General features: G+C 37.3%; 2 protein-coding genes across 2 annotated transcripts; both read right to left on the bottom strand.

The window, feature by feature from the left end:
* Positions 1-3,000: 3,000 nt before the first annotated feature.
* LOC142983007 (juvenile hormone epoxide hydrolase-like) lies at positions 3,001-8,145 on the bottom strand. Its single transcript, XM_076129767.1, has 7 exons — positions 7,993-8,145; positions 7,370-7,597; positions 5,734-5,895; positions 5,319-5,462; positions 4,171-4,375; positions 3,530-3,764; positions 3,001-3,226 (listed from the first exon to the last, which is right to left on the bottom strand). Exons 1-7 carry the CDS (start codon positions 8,143-8,145, stop codon positions 3,001-3,003), a joined length of 1,353 nt encoding a protein of 450 aa, XP_075985882.1.
* Positions 8,146-8,841: 696 nt separating this feature from the next.
* Positions 8,842-14,028, bottom strand: LOC142983153 (juvenile hormone epoxide hydrolase-like). Its single transcript, XM_076130022.1, has 7 exons — positions 13,643-14,028; positions 11,992-12,219; positions 11,464-11,628; positions 10,923-11,069; positions 10,269-10,470; positions 9,559-9,793; positions 8,842-9,079 (listed from the first exon to the last, which is right to left on the bottom strand). The coding sequence occupies exons 1-7, from the start codon at positions 13,814-13,816 to the stop codon at positions 8,866-8,868; spliced, it is 1,365 nt and encodes a 454-aa protein (XP_075986137.1). The 5' UTR covers positions 13,817-14,028; the 3' UTR covers positions 8,842-8,865.

Here is a 14,028-nt window from a genome sequence, read left to right on the forward strand (position 1 = left end):
CATCCGTTAGTTGCGGCGAACAACGATAACAAACGAAATTACTCGGTTTGCCATCTAGGATATCACGACCGCACCGGAACCACGTAAACCAACATTTTTGTGTAATATATCATACAACATTTATGTTTGAAAATCTTATAAATGTATAGCCTGTTTCAAAGGTATTTTTTTTTACAATAAAGCAATCAAAATAAATTAATTAGGAAAAACATGGTGTGTTGCGGACTATAACGCCATCTATTGGTTGGTGCGAACAACAGATATCGATACGGCAGGCAGCGCGTTAACTTTATGCGAATGTTGTGAAATGGATTGCAACGCCTCTATGGTCTCTTTAGGGAAACGCAGGTTCAAACGATTTCTACGTATTTTTTTTCAATTTTCTAAAAAATTATGAAATTTTATGCAATAAAAAGTATCCTAGAAGTTGCTCCACTACTTATTCTATGCATGTACCAAATTTTAGTGCATTCTATCCAGTAGCTTTTACGTGATAGTGACACATACAGACGGAGGACAGACAGACAGACAGACAGACAGACAGAAAAGAAAGTTATAAATTGCAGATTCGGTATCAGTATCCGTTACTAAACATCCCCCATTGGTTTTTTTTTAATATATTCAATGTACAGAATTGACCTCTCTACAGATTTATTATAAGTATAGAAGATGGCTATCAAACGAAACAGCGTTCAGCAGCAGGGTTTTGCTTTCAGAATGAATTTATTACATAAATAGTTCTTGCAAAGTGCGCTAAGGGCGCGGATTCGCTTCTATACTTATAATGTGCACACTTCAGTATATAGGGTTTCAAAAAATTGAGTATGATCAGGTACTTTTGGAGCTGACTGTACAATCTGTGCAGTGCACGAAAAATAATAAATAAATAAATTATGGAATATTGGAAATACGGTAGTTGACTATCAGTCAAATCTCTTTATGAAATTTCAAAAACAAATTCTAGTACTAGAGGCCGCCCGCGACTTTGTCCGCGTGGAAACCCTTCCCGTGTAAATCCTGATCCTTCGGGAACTCAAGGGTAAAAAGCCTATGTATTAATCTGGGTCTTCAGCTACCTATATACCAAATTTCATCCTAATCTGTTGAGTTGTATATGAGTGAAAGAGTAACAAACATCCATACATACATACCTACTCACAAACTTTCGCATTTATAATATTAGTAGGATCTGTCTACCAAATTTCATCAAAGTTTTTCAATAGTTTTTATGTGAAGGTAGTTTGAAAGAAACAATAATGAGGAACGACGTCATGTCTGACAGTTGTTTAACACAGCTCTTTATAGAATGTTGCATTTAAGTTAATAAAAACTTTGTATTATTTCACGATTTTTTTACTCATACAAAGCTTAATTATTCCTTAACAACAAAATACGCTTTAAATAAATAAATAAATTTAACCCATTACTGTCCCACGGCTGGGCAAGGGTCTCCTCCCGTAATGAGGGAGGGGTTAGGCCTTGAGTCCACCACGCTGGCCAAGTGCAGGTTGGGGACTTTGCATGCCCTCAATAAATGTATTAAACAAATTTTAGGCATGCAAGGTTTCCTCACGATGTTTTCCTTCACCGTTGGAGCATGTGATAATTACTTCTAATACACACATTACTTCGAAAAGTCATTGGTGTGTTGCCTCGGATTCGAACCTGCGACCACTTGCGTGGGAGGTGTCAACTTATACCACTCGGCTATCACTGCTTATTATGTGCTTTGTTTTCACGAAAAATATTCTCAAAATTTTTTATATCTCTTAATATAGCGAAGTCGCGCTAAGACATATCCGCCATTACAACAGTTGCCATGACAACGGAATTTTGTTAATTTAATGTCATTTTTATATTGATAATTCGCGACTTCGTTCGCCACCTGAATTTTTCCGGGAAATGCGTCATTTTCCCGGGGTAAAAAGTAACCTATGTCCTTTCTCGGGTATCAAAATATCTCCATACCAAATTTCATGCAAATTGGTTCAGTAGTTTAGGCGTGATCGAGTAGCAGACAGACCGACAGACAGACAGAGTTACTTTAGCATTTATAATATTAGTATGGATAAGTATGGATAGAAATGAGATATAGTGATGTCACAGTGTCTTTTTTTTCGTTGGTATCAAATGATTGCATAATAAAAGGTTTCAGTCGGCAATAATTACAATTTCAACATAATTTACGAAAAAAAAATTCCCAGCGTGAGCATTAAACCTTTTAAACCCAATCAACTACTCAATTACACTACATAAGAATTAGACGCACCGTAATATGGGTGCATTAAACTTTTATACACAATATCTGCCCATATCTTCAAATATAACAGGTGTGATATTATGTAGAGGTATATACTGTAACTAGCTGACCCGCGCAACTTCGCTTGCGTCACATAAGAGAGAATGGGTCAGAATTTTCCATGTTTTTGTAACACTTTTTACTGTTACCTACTCTGCTCCTATTGGTCGTAGCGTGATGATATAAAATATGCTTTCTTTTTCACGAAAAATATTCCCAAAATTATTTATATCTCTTAGTATAACGAAGTCGCGCTAAGACATATCCGCCATTAAAACAGTTGCCATGGCAACGGAATTTTGTTAATTCAATGTCATTATAATATTGATTTTTCGCGACTTCGTTGAATTTTCTGAATTTTCCCGGGAAATGCGTCATTTTCCCGGAGTAATAAGTAGCCTATGTCCTTTCTCGGGTATCAAAATATCTCCATGCCAAATTTCATGCAAATTGGTTCAGTAGTTTAGACGTGATTGAGTAGCAGACAGACAGACAGACAGACAGACAGACAGACAGACAGAGTTACTTTCGCATTTATAATATTAGTATGGATATGAACAACAAAACTTTATAAGTTATTCAAAAAAATAAAAGAATCTAATAAATTTGCAAGCTAACATTTATTTCAGAAAAATTAAGAAAAAATACATATTTCATTTACAGCCAAAGGATATATTTTGTATTATCTTTTAAAAGGTAATTCACAGATCGCATCTGCTCTCCTCGTGCCACAGCCTGAAGGCAGTGATGGCGTTAAGGACGCTGTTGGCGAAAACCTCGGGCTTCTCGCAGGGCAGATAGTGACCGTAGTCATTGAAGACCTCAGCGTTGATGAGGTGAGGGTGTCTCATGCGTAGCTGGACGGGAGACATGTAAGCCATGTCGTATTTGGTGTGGACACTCCAAACTGGGACCGATGTACGTATCCTGCGATAAAATAAATAATTAATACAATAATAAATATCATTGGACAATTCACACACGGTCATTTGATGTAAGCAGAGCTATGTACTAGTACTATGGTAACCAAATAACTGATAAACATACTTATATACTTCTATAGACATGACCCACGCAACTTCGCTTGCATAAGAGAGAATGAGTCATAATTTTCCCTGTTTTTGTAACATTTTACTGGTACTCTGCTCCTATTGGTCGTAGCGTGATGATATATAGGCTATCCAACAGTAAAATAATTCTTCATTTTACAATATGAATAATTCTACTCACGCATAAAGTCCTTCTTCAAGAGTCTTAGTATTGAAAGTGTCGGCGTAAAGTCTAGCAGCAGTGGTGAAAGAGTTGGTCATCCAGCAGATGGTGACGTCATCGAGGACTTCATCACGGGTGAAGACCTCAGTCAGGCCTCCATCGAACTTGTTGACGTAGTTGTTACGGGTCTGCCAGGAACCTACTTGAATGATGAAACTCAGGAGAGCAGCGGGGCTGGTTGACATCGCCACACCTGAAATGGTTTTAATGATAGTATATGATGATAAAATAATATCTTTCGACAGCAATTATTCGTCTCCCTATATGAAAAAACATCATTGCCCAGCGGAGGAAGAAATATGAGAAGGGAGAGAGAAATAAGAGAAAAAATATGTCCTATTTTAATTGTTATAAAAAGTAATTTTTCAATGCTATTAGGGTCTATTTTATGTATGTACGTATGTTATTGATAATGAACTTAACTTTGTTATTGGAGAAAGATAGAGTGGAGTTGTAAATTGTAATCGGCAAACAGAGTTCGCTTAAAAATACACCTTTTAAGAAGTTAATGTTCTAGAAGACACGGAAAGAAACTGTACCCGTTTTTTAAATATAGCAAACACGAATATTTTTTAGGTTTATCAAAAAGAAAATCTTACCTAGGGTATCAGGCTTGGTGGCAATCATATGCAGGTATCCGAGTTCAGTCATAAGTGCCTTCAAGTAGTCAGACATGGGGTAGAGACGGTCTTTCAGTTCATCAGCTACTACCAGTGAAGTGTCAGAGAATCCACCAGCGATCCATGCGGCGATGGACAGAGGACTGTAACTTATGGCATCGTTGGTGTGAAGACCGAGGACAGCCTGAAATACAATGTTATAATTTGAATCGAAGTAACAGTTTTAGTGACTGCCTCCGTGGCGCAGTGGTTTAGGACGCCGATACCACTGCATCGGGAGGCCGTGGGTTCGATTCCCACACGGAGCAATTATTTGTGCGATCCACAAATAATTGTTTCGGGTCTGGTTGTACTTTGTGTCCGTTGTTTGTATGTTCGTAAAAGTCCCCGCGACACAAGGGCAATTTTTAGTGCGGGAGTTGCCTTTTAAAAGGAAAGAAAAAGAAAGCGAGAGAGCAAGTCCGAAGAGATGGGATATAAGTTGGACTGTTATACTTGTGACTTGAACACCCGTTTTTGTTTGTTGCAGTCTCTTTAAGAGAGTTTTGATAAGTGCTCAAGGTTTTCTTAAATGTAAAGTACTTTGGGCTTAACTTCTAGATGACAGACGAAGGCTGTATGTTTTAAAGATGACTAATATTGTGAGTCATCCAGGGTGCCATAATATTATCAAACAGATTTTGTCCTTACTGGCATCGCTTTTGCATCAGCCCTGCAATTTGTTTGCCTTTGAAAATTGTAACCCAAACTCTAGCGCAATTCTGTACAGTCGGTACTGGCGACTACCGAAAGTTTGACATTTAGAATGTACTGCCTAAATAATTCCTACGACGCGCGTCACAGGCGCTGATCATTTTTTCATATAAAATTTCTCGATGACAAGCCGGTTGTCGGTAGTCGATAGTAGTAGAGAATCGAGCTACTGTAGTCGTGAATGGTCGTAATCGATTGTCACTTGTTATCTTATTGATCGCATTCCTCACTTTACTATTATAAGCTTATAAGCGTGATATCATGACACCATGGTTGTAAGCTGCTGACAGCTATAAATAATTATTTTTACTATAATATACTTCAGTTTTGTGATTTATGATTAGGCCACAGTGCCATATAAAATAACATCTTACCTCAGGGTACAGAACAGCCATCATGTCACCGATGTGAGTGCAGTCGCTGCCTTGAACGTAGAACTTCTTATACCCGAGACGGTTCATCAGCAGCTTCATGATAACTGCTGCCTCCTTTGATCCAAGACCTGGTTTAGTTGCACCCTGAAATTGGAGAGTGATATGACATTTATTTATGTAGTCAATTAAACTCATTACTGACTCACATATAAACAGGAGCTTTCTCACTGAATTGGGGATGGTTGATATAAACGGCATACCTGTCAACCCTTCCAAATTTTGCTAGTCACCTAGTGTCAGTTAAAGTGAAACATGCAAAAGGTTTGGAATAATGGTATGTGGCCATATTTTTCGGTTAGCCATATTTCACCCAGGTACCTTAATTTAAACAGCAGTTTTAAGGGTCAGAACTTACATCAGAAAATCCGGAGCCAGGTAGACTTGGGACGACGACTTCAAGAGCGAATCCGTTCTTGCAGCCCTCAGTGAGATAAGGCAGAGTCTTCAGGAAAGTGTTGATGCTGTCAGGGAAACTGTGAAGCATGATCAGTGGAAGAACCTCACAGTCACAATCAACCTGGAAATGTTATAAAATTACTGTAATATTCTTAAACCAATGTAAAATTTTTAATGCCCGGTTTCTGAGTACATCTAGCGGAAGTTTATCTATTCAATAGCGTTTTTTTGTAAGAGTTTAAACGCTAATGACTTGATAAACTACCGTTAAATGTACCTCAGAAACCGCGGGTATATCAGTTATAGTTAGTCGAACTGTAGCACAATTCTCTACAGTCGGTACTGTCGGGTATCGAGAGTTTGACATTTTAAATGTTCAGCCAAAATAGTTCTTACGCAGCCCGCTAGAGGCGCTGATCATAATTTATTGATAGCGATAGAAATTTAAAAACTAGCCTTATGTCCGGGGTAAAAATAAAAAATACACCTGTAATTCGCCATTTATTATATTAGTCCTATGCTATACGCCCCTTATTGCTATATACCGGGCACGTAAAAATTCTTAAGTTAATAACCACATCCGGAATTCGGGTCTATCCCACTAGTCCCGTTGAGTTGTCCCGTGACGGGACAACTGGCACTATTTTGTCCCAGCTGTCCCGTGGCGGGACAAGTGACACTGTTTTTGTGTCAGTTGTCCCGTTGCAGAAAAATCACGGGACTAATGGGACAGTCAGAGGGGTCAAACAACTGGTTCCATTGAGTTGTTGTGGGACAACAGGTACTTGGTACTTTGGTAAGATAGCAGACGTTATACGGTGTGTTGTAGCACATTTTTTCTTAATTTCTAGTAGATAAGTTGAAATTACATTAGGTACATGTTGAATTGACTCGAGTGTTTGAGCTGCTCCAGAGGCCTGTTAACAATATATTTTTAGTTTCCTTACATTATGTTTTTTCAAGTAGGGAATTTCGGATAAGCGTTTTACATTTATGGCATGGAAGTTCATAGATATAGACACTCTTGTCAATTTAATTATAAAGTGAAAAGCCCAAATGGTAAAAAAAACTTCTTGTGAATTTAAAGTTTACTTAGAGCAGCGTACAATTCATCATCTGCTATCTTACCAAAGTACCAAGTACCTGTTGTCACACAACAACTCAATGGAACCAGTTGTTTTGACCCTTCCATCTGTCCCATTAGTCCCGTGATTTTTCTGCAACGGGACAACTGGCACCAAAACAGTGTCACTTGTACCGCCACGGGACAACTGGGACAAAATAGTGTCAGTTGTCCCGTCACGGGACAACTCAACGGGACTAGTGGGATAGACCCCGGAATTCAAACCCAAGACCGAGTAATCAGCCGTCGCACAGAAAATTTGTTATTTATGTCTGATCCCCGGTTTTTGAGTGAAAGCAGTAGTTTATGTATTCAATAGTGTTTAAGCTGATATAAACATGACAGTTTGAATAGATAAACTACCTTTAAATGTGCCTCAGAAACCGGGCATGAGTGGTGTAGAAGTAGTCTAACAAACTGAAACAGGAACAGCTAATCTGAATTTCATATAGCAATGCTTATATCGACTTACCTTGGGTTTAGCCCACAAAAATTGAATGTCAAGTCCCTGAATGGTGGTCTTGTAGTTGGGGACAGCATTGAACATGGCCGCTCTCGCCTCGAAGTCGTAGTGATGCGCCCAGTGGTAAGCCCACCCGTTGAACGTATCGGTGTTGAAGCCGTACTGGAAGCCGGTTCCTTCCAAAGGAGGAGTCAGCTCGCGGCTGTTGTTGAGCAAGTATCTTAGTTCCTCAACTTGCTGAAATATTCAAACAATTCTTGTTAAAAAGGTTCTAGTATCATTTTTTCCAGGTGTCCTGTTAGAAGAAGAGGAAGCGGTAGATCTATCGGGTTGCTCAAAGAAATAGTCGTGTTGTTTTGGGCTGCTTTAGACCAAGTATTACATGTATAATATTATGAGGGAGGTATTTTTCTAGAATAAAGCCTGCGGTTTATAGTCTGTGTTCCATCATTATCAGATAGTGATGAAACTTTTATATTTACATAGGTTACCTATATTAATATTATACATCTTAAGTTCTTAAATTGCTCCAAAAAAACAAGAGACGTACAAAAAAAAAACTTTTGAAATTGCATTCGAGGATGTATAGAAAACAAATAAAAAATTACAAGAGAAAAATAAAAGTTACTTACTTCCGTCGTGAACCGGATTTCGAAAGGTCTGATCGAGTCGTCTTCTGGGCAGTCGTCTCTCCAGAGAACATTCTCCAGCTCTGAATAGTTGATCTCATATGAGATCACACTCAAAGCTGAGCAACAGATCACGAATACTTTAAGAGAGAACATCTTACTCGTAGTACTGACACCACTGACTTTCACTGAGAAAAATATCCCCTTTTATACAAAATTTCATAGGTATCCGAAAGATCCAGTTGTTTGGGGATACTATTTAATGTAGCCACAACTGTGAATTTCATAAAATTATTTATTGATAAATATAAAATTATTTCAGTTTATTTAATACTGTGTACATTATCGACCAAGTAAAATAACAACCTACTTTAAGATAAATAATACTGCACTTAAGTTAACAGTAAATTTTAACTACGGTTGAAAATATAATTAACTAAAGGAGTTTAACTACCAATCCATAGAAGAATATTACATTAAAAATTCTCGTTAAAAGAATCGATACTGCTATTTTGGAGGTTTACACTGATTATAATAAATTATTATCTATCTATTATCGATCTAACAATAGCCGGATCAATCTCGGATGTTAATCTACTCTTGCCGAGGTTGTTCTGCGGATCGGTAACCATCTTAAACATATTGAGTTCCTCCGTATTTTGGAAGGCAACTGTTGGTCCCGGTTGGAATTTTCAAAGATCTTTTACAGTCGTTAATTAGACTGATGATGAAAAGGACAATAAACTGTACTTTACATTCTTACCTTCCAATTTACATAAAAAACGTAACATTTTTCATTATTATTTTACATAGATATGTTTTAGGAAAATGTCTTTTAATGAAAAATACACCTCAGAAATCTAATATTTTATTTTTCTAATGCTTCTTATGCCACTTTCTAAAAGCATCTATTGCTTTAAACACATCTTTGACTAAAATATCCGGCGCTTCGAAGGCGAGGAAGTGCCCTTGACCTTGGAGGACGGTGGAGTGGATCAGGTTCGTGTACTTGGTCTTCAGCATAGAGTTCGAAAGGTAGGTGATCTCGTCTTTAGCCCAGATCGCCCATGTTGGTACTGGAGTGGGGTGTCTGGAACAAGATGTTTTTTTAATGACGAAGAACTGATTTCCGATTATATCTTTCCATTACGAGTTATGTTTTCTATAAGCAGACAAGCACAACTGGACTAAATCATAGTTTTTTTTGTAATTTCTGGGTTCGATAATCATATGCCTATAATATTATTTTATATGATTTTGAAACTATTTTTGTTGTCTATTAGAACTATCTTTATCTTTTGTATTTAAGTTAATGCTTAATACAAGAAGGGGATATTAAATGTTACTAATTCACAATGAAACGTGAGAGTAATTTCAAGCATGATGAATTATTTCCCGGTAAACCATTTTAAACTAATCTTTTTTTAAAGGCATGCAAAGTCCCCAATCCACAACTGCCTAGCGTGGTGGATTCAAGCCCTAACCATTCCCTTGATCGGGAGGAGACCCTTGCCCAGTAGCACGATAGTCATGGTTTAAAGAAAATACAAATTATAACAAAACACTAACCCCATAATGCCCAAATAAAGATTCCTTATATTCTCCGTCTCGGCATAGATCCTACATGCCGTGGTGAAGGAGTTCGTGACCCAGTACATCATGAGGTTGTCCAGGAGTTCGTCCCTGGTGTACAGATCGTCCAGGCCTCCGTCAGCTCTGTACACGTACTTCCTTCGACTGGCACTTGAGAATAATTGGAAAATGTAGGCGAGGAGACCTGCTGGAGAATCTGCCATGGCTACTCCTGTAGAATTGAGAAAAGTATTATAAATGCACAACCTTAAATGAGTCACCTTCAGTCACAACTATTAATAACTAGCAATTAATCGCAACCCCACTCATAAGTAATTAGATACTTTTTGAGTTGCTAAATTGTGTAATGGATATTATTGTTTTGAAAATAGATTTCATGGTTCAGCAATGAAAGTCAACAGCTTTGACTGTGTGACTGATGGTGTTTTCTAGCCATACTGTACTTTGTCTTAAGTTACATTATAGGGGTATGCATCTTAAGTTGCTAGCATATTCTTTAAATGTTAATGAATGGTTACATAAAATTGTTGAATTGTGAATTAATTTTCATAATATGAAGCATTTTTTTTCGATTAGCATTAAAGTGATTAAATGCTTTCCTACTTTACTGTTATTACGGTCGAAGAAACCAATACCATATTGAAAATTACCCTTTCGCTAATTATTCTTCTAACGTAAGTACTTACCCACAGTATCCGGCTTGTTAGATTGTATATGCATATACCCAAGCTCAGTCATAAGCCAGACGAAGTACTTGGTGATGGGGTATACCCTGTCCATGACAGCTGTGCTCATGACCAGGGGCGGGTGTATAGCTCCTATGAGGTATTGACCAAATGCTGATAGCGTTATAGCTGTTGCTAGGTTTGTGTGGTATCCGAGTATTTCCTAAACAGAAAAATAATATTTTCGTTTGAGTAAGTAGTTAAGTAAACGGTGATAGAAGAATGGTATAAATTGGCACTTCCCACGTGAGTGGTCAACGATTCGAACCCGAGGCATCACACCAATGACTTTTGAAGATATGTATTGTGTATTCAAAATAATGATCACTTGCTCTAACGCTGAAAGTAAAACCTCGTGATGAAATCTTGCATGCCTAAAATTTAATAACACACTTTTAGAGGCATGCAAAGTTTCCAACTAGTATTCGGAAAGTGTGGTGGAATCCTAGGCCTGACTTCATCGTCGTTTGGGAGAAGACTATCCCAGAAGTGGGACCGCAAAGGTTGAAACAATGTTTGATCTTGGGAATCACAAAATTGTATTCATGACTAATTAGTGAGTTGACCAAATGGTAAATTTCTTCAGAAAAAATACTTGACGATTACTCGTTATACCTTAGGATATATAGTAGCCATGCTCATTCCGATATAAGAGCCCCAGTCTCCGCCCTGGATGTAGAACTTATCGAAACCAAGTCTGTGCATCAAGTTCTTGAACACCACTCCCATTTCTGAAGCACCTAAGCCTGGGCGAATGGCAGCCTGAAAACAATAAAAATATGGTGAGGCTTCTCTTCTTGACCTAGGAATCGAACCCAGGATCTTGTAGTTAACCCACTATTATCCAAACTACAAAAGTAGTAACAAAAAAGTCCATAAATAAATATATCTTTTGAACAACTTACACGCGATCATTTGATTCCAAACTAAGCAGAGCTTGTACTATGGTATCCAAATAACTGATAAAATACTATATACTTCTAAATAAGCCCATAGATTAATTTACACAGACTCAAAACAGATACTGGTGCTCATCACATAATTTTTTGCCCGGAGTGGGATTCGAACCTACCCGACGCGACACACTACGGACTACGGTTATTGCAGCGAGGTGACCACGTTAACCATTAGGCCAAACGTGCATAGAAATACTTACATCAGAAAACGCATATCCAGGTAGACTCGGAGCAATGACTTCTATAGCAAAGTCTCTATCTTCTGAGTAAGTAGTGAGAAGCCGTATAGCTTTGAACAATTCCACTACGGATCCTGGGAAGCCGTGAAGAAATAAAAGTGGAACTACCTTCACGTGAGGAGGAACCTAGAAAAAGATGGGTTTAATTTTAAAATCTAAAAATATGTCCAAGGGAATTAAAAATAGTTTTTTTTTCTGAAAAATTCTGGAAGTAAATAGCTCAGATAGTAAACGTCTAGAATCTTATGTTAAATTTTAAAAAAAATTCTAGTTGGATACAAAAAGTATAAATACATAGTTCAAGTAGGTAAAAGTGATAAATGCATGTGCATTTTCTTGGAATTTTTAAACCTTTTATTTTGGGATCACATACCATTCCATCCAATCCTCGCTCTTAGAAAAAGTTAAGTTTTTAACTTAAACGTCATCCAACAGTGATTTAAATGTAATAATGATTACGATTGTCTTAAAATTTCAGTAAGCACTTACACGTGGCTTAACCCATAAGAAATGAATATCCAATCCCTGTATATTAGTCAAGAACTGGGGAAACTGGTTCAAGTGGTGTTCTCGTTCCCTGAAGTTGTAGTGATTGGCCCAGTAGTCCACCCAGCTGTGCAAGTAGTCGGTGTTGAACCCGTAATCAAACCCCACACCTTCCAGTGGAGGGGTGAACGGGCGGTGGTTTAGAAGACGGTACCTTAGGTCTTGGATCATCTGGGAAAGTAATTTGATTGATGATTTAGTCTGTTTTTATTCTTTGGTATCTGTCTACCCCTACTGGTAAAAGGGGGGATTTTATGAATGTACATATGTAATTTCATCAACAGCTTAAAATTTTGGATTTAAGGTGATAGCCAAGTGGTCTAAGAATGCCAGGTCGAACCCGAGCCAACGCTAACGACTTCTAGAAGTTACATATGTATTATTTCTTGTTATAACAACAAGTGATAATAAATTATTTCTAATACACGGTGAAGGAAGCAACGTGATCGATCTTGCATGCCTTAGTTCTTGAAGAAATACAAAATCTCAAACCAGAAGTTGTTCAACATGGTAACCTCAAAACCTGACCCTTCGTCATTCCGATAGGAGACTTTTGCCCAGCAGTGAGGTACTAGCATTCCGCCCGGAGCTTTGCCCGCGTGAAATTTCACCACTTCCGGGGTCGAATTTTCAAAAATTCTCTCTTAGTGTTCTTTTACACTTGCTATGGAATCTTCATATCAAATTTAACTTTCTACGCGTTATTGCGTTGTCAATGAGTCAGTGACTCATGAGCGGAAGAGTTTTATATAGGTTAATTTCTGCAGAAAAAGTAGTAATTACTGACTCGATCAACGATTTGAAATACTTCCGAATAGTACTCGCATTTAACGCAAGGGCACTAATTACTTAATTACTACCTAAGTCAATCATTCATAAAAGGATAAAGTAGATTATTGGGAATCAAAGAGTACACTAGTATTATTGCGTATTATGATTAGAAACTTGTAATTGTTTAACAGGCATTTTTTTCATTAAAACATCAATTATCTAGTCTAGATTTTACTATAAATTTTAATGGTTTATAGCGTCCTCTGATTAACCGACTTAAAAAAGGGGGAAGTTCTCAATTTGTTTGTATTTTCGTTACGTCATATCCTTTTGTTGGATGAACCGATTTGTATTTTTTTTAATGTAAGGTGGCCCATTTATCAGTCCAGTTTTATCTACATTGAAAAAGTAGTTTTGAGATATTAAAATTGCGACATTGAGTAAACATCATGAGGAGCTCGTGGCTAAGTAACCACAGCCGCACGGGTCTCTGAGGTTAAGCTACGCTAGTCAGGGTTGGTGTGTGGATGGGTGACCATCTCTTCAGCTTATACATATCGAGTTTCTTCGTGTTTTGGACGGCACCTTAAATTGTAGGTACCAGCTGTCATTTACGAAAATCTGACAGTCGTTTCCAGTTTGTCAGAAGCTATTAATTTTTTTCCAGTTTATATTACAATATTTTCATTAGTATTTCGGAGTTTGCTTATATGCCAATAGGCTCGCCCCTATTACATGGGACTAGCATTGTGGCGAAACACGGATGTATTATATGTATACACCTCTGCGTAACTAAAATATTTTAATAAGAATATATACTTACATCGTGATGAAAATGAATTCTAAAAGGTCTAATACTCGTATCATTGTGCATCTTTAATTCATTAGGACCCCACCAGACATCGTCTAAATGAGGTAACACAGGATCAGACTTGAACATCACTACATCTTCCACTAACACACATAAAAAAACTACTAACAATACTAATTCATTCATTTTTAAAAATCATATATTTGAAAAAAATATAAAAATAGTTTTTTGAGTGAAAAAAATATATTATTATGAAAAAAAAATATCAAACTTATTTTTAACTCATAAATATGGCCAATTTTTGACCAAAAAACGGATGGTCAACTTTCCGACCCGTAAAATAAGTGAGCAAAAATATTGTACAAAATTTTCAGTTTAAAAATGACTACTAAATTCTA

This window comes from Anticarsia gemmatalis, chromosome 23 (assembly GCF_050436995.1).
Source record: "Anticarsia gemmatalis isolate Benzon Research Colony breed Stoneville strain chromosome 23, ilAntGemm2 primary, whole genome shotgun sequence".
In the NCBI taxonomy this organism is placed as follows: Eukaryota; Metazoa; Arthropoda; class Insecta; order Lepidoptera; family Erebidae; genus Anticarsia; species Anticarsia gemmatalis.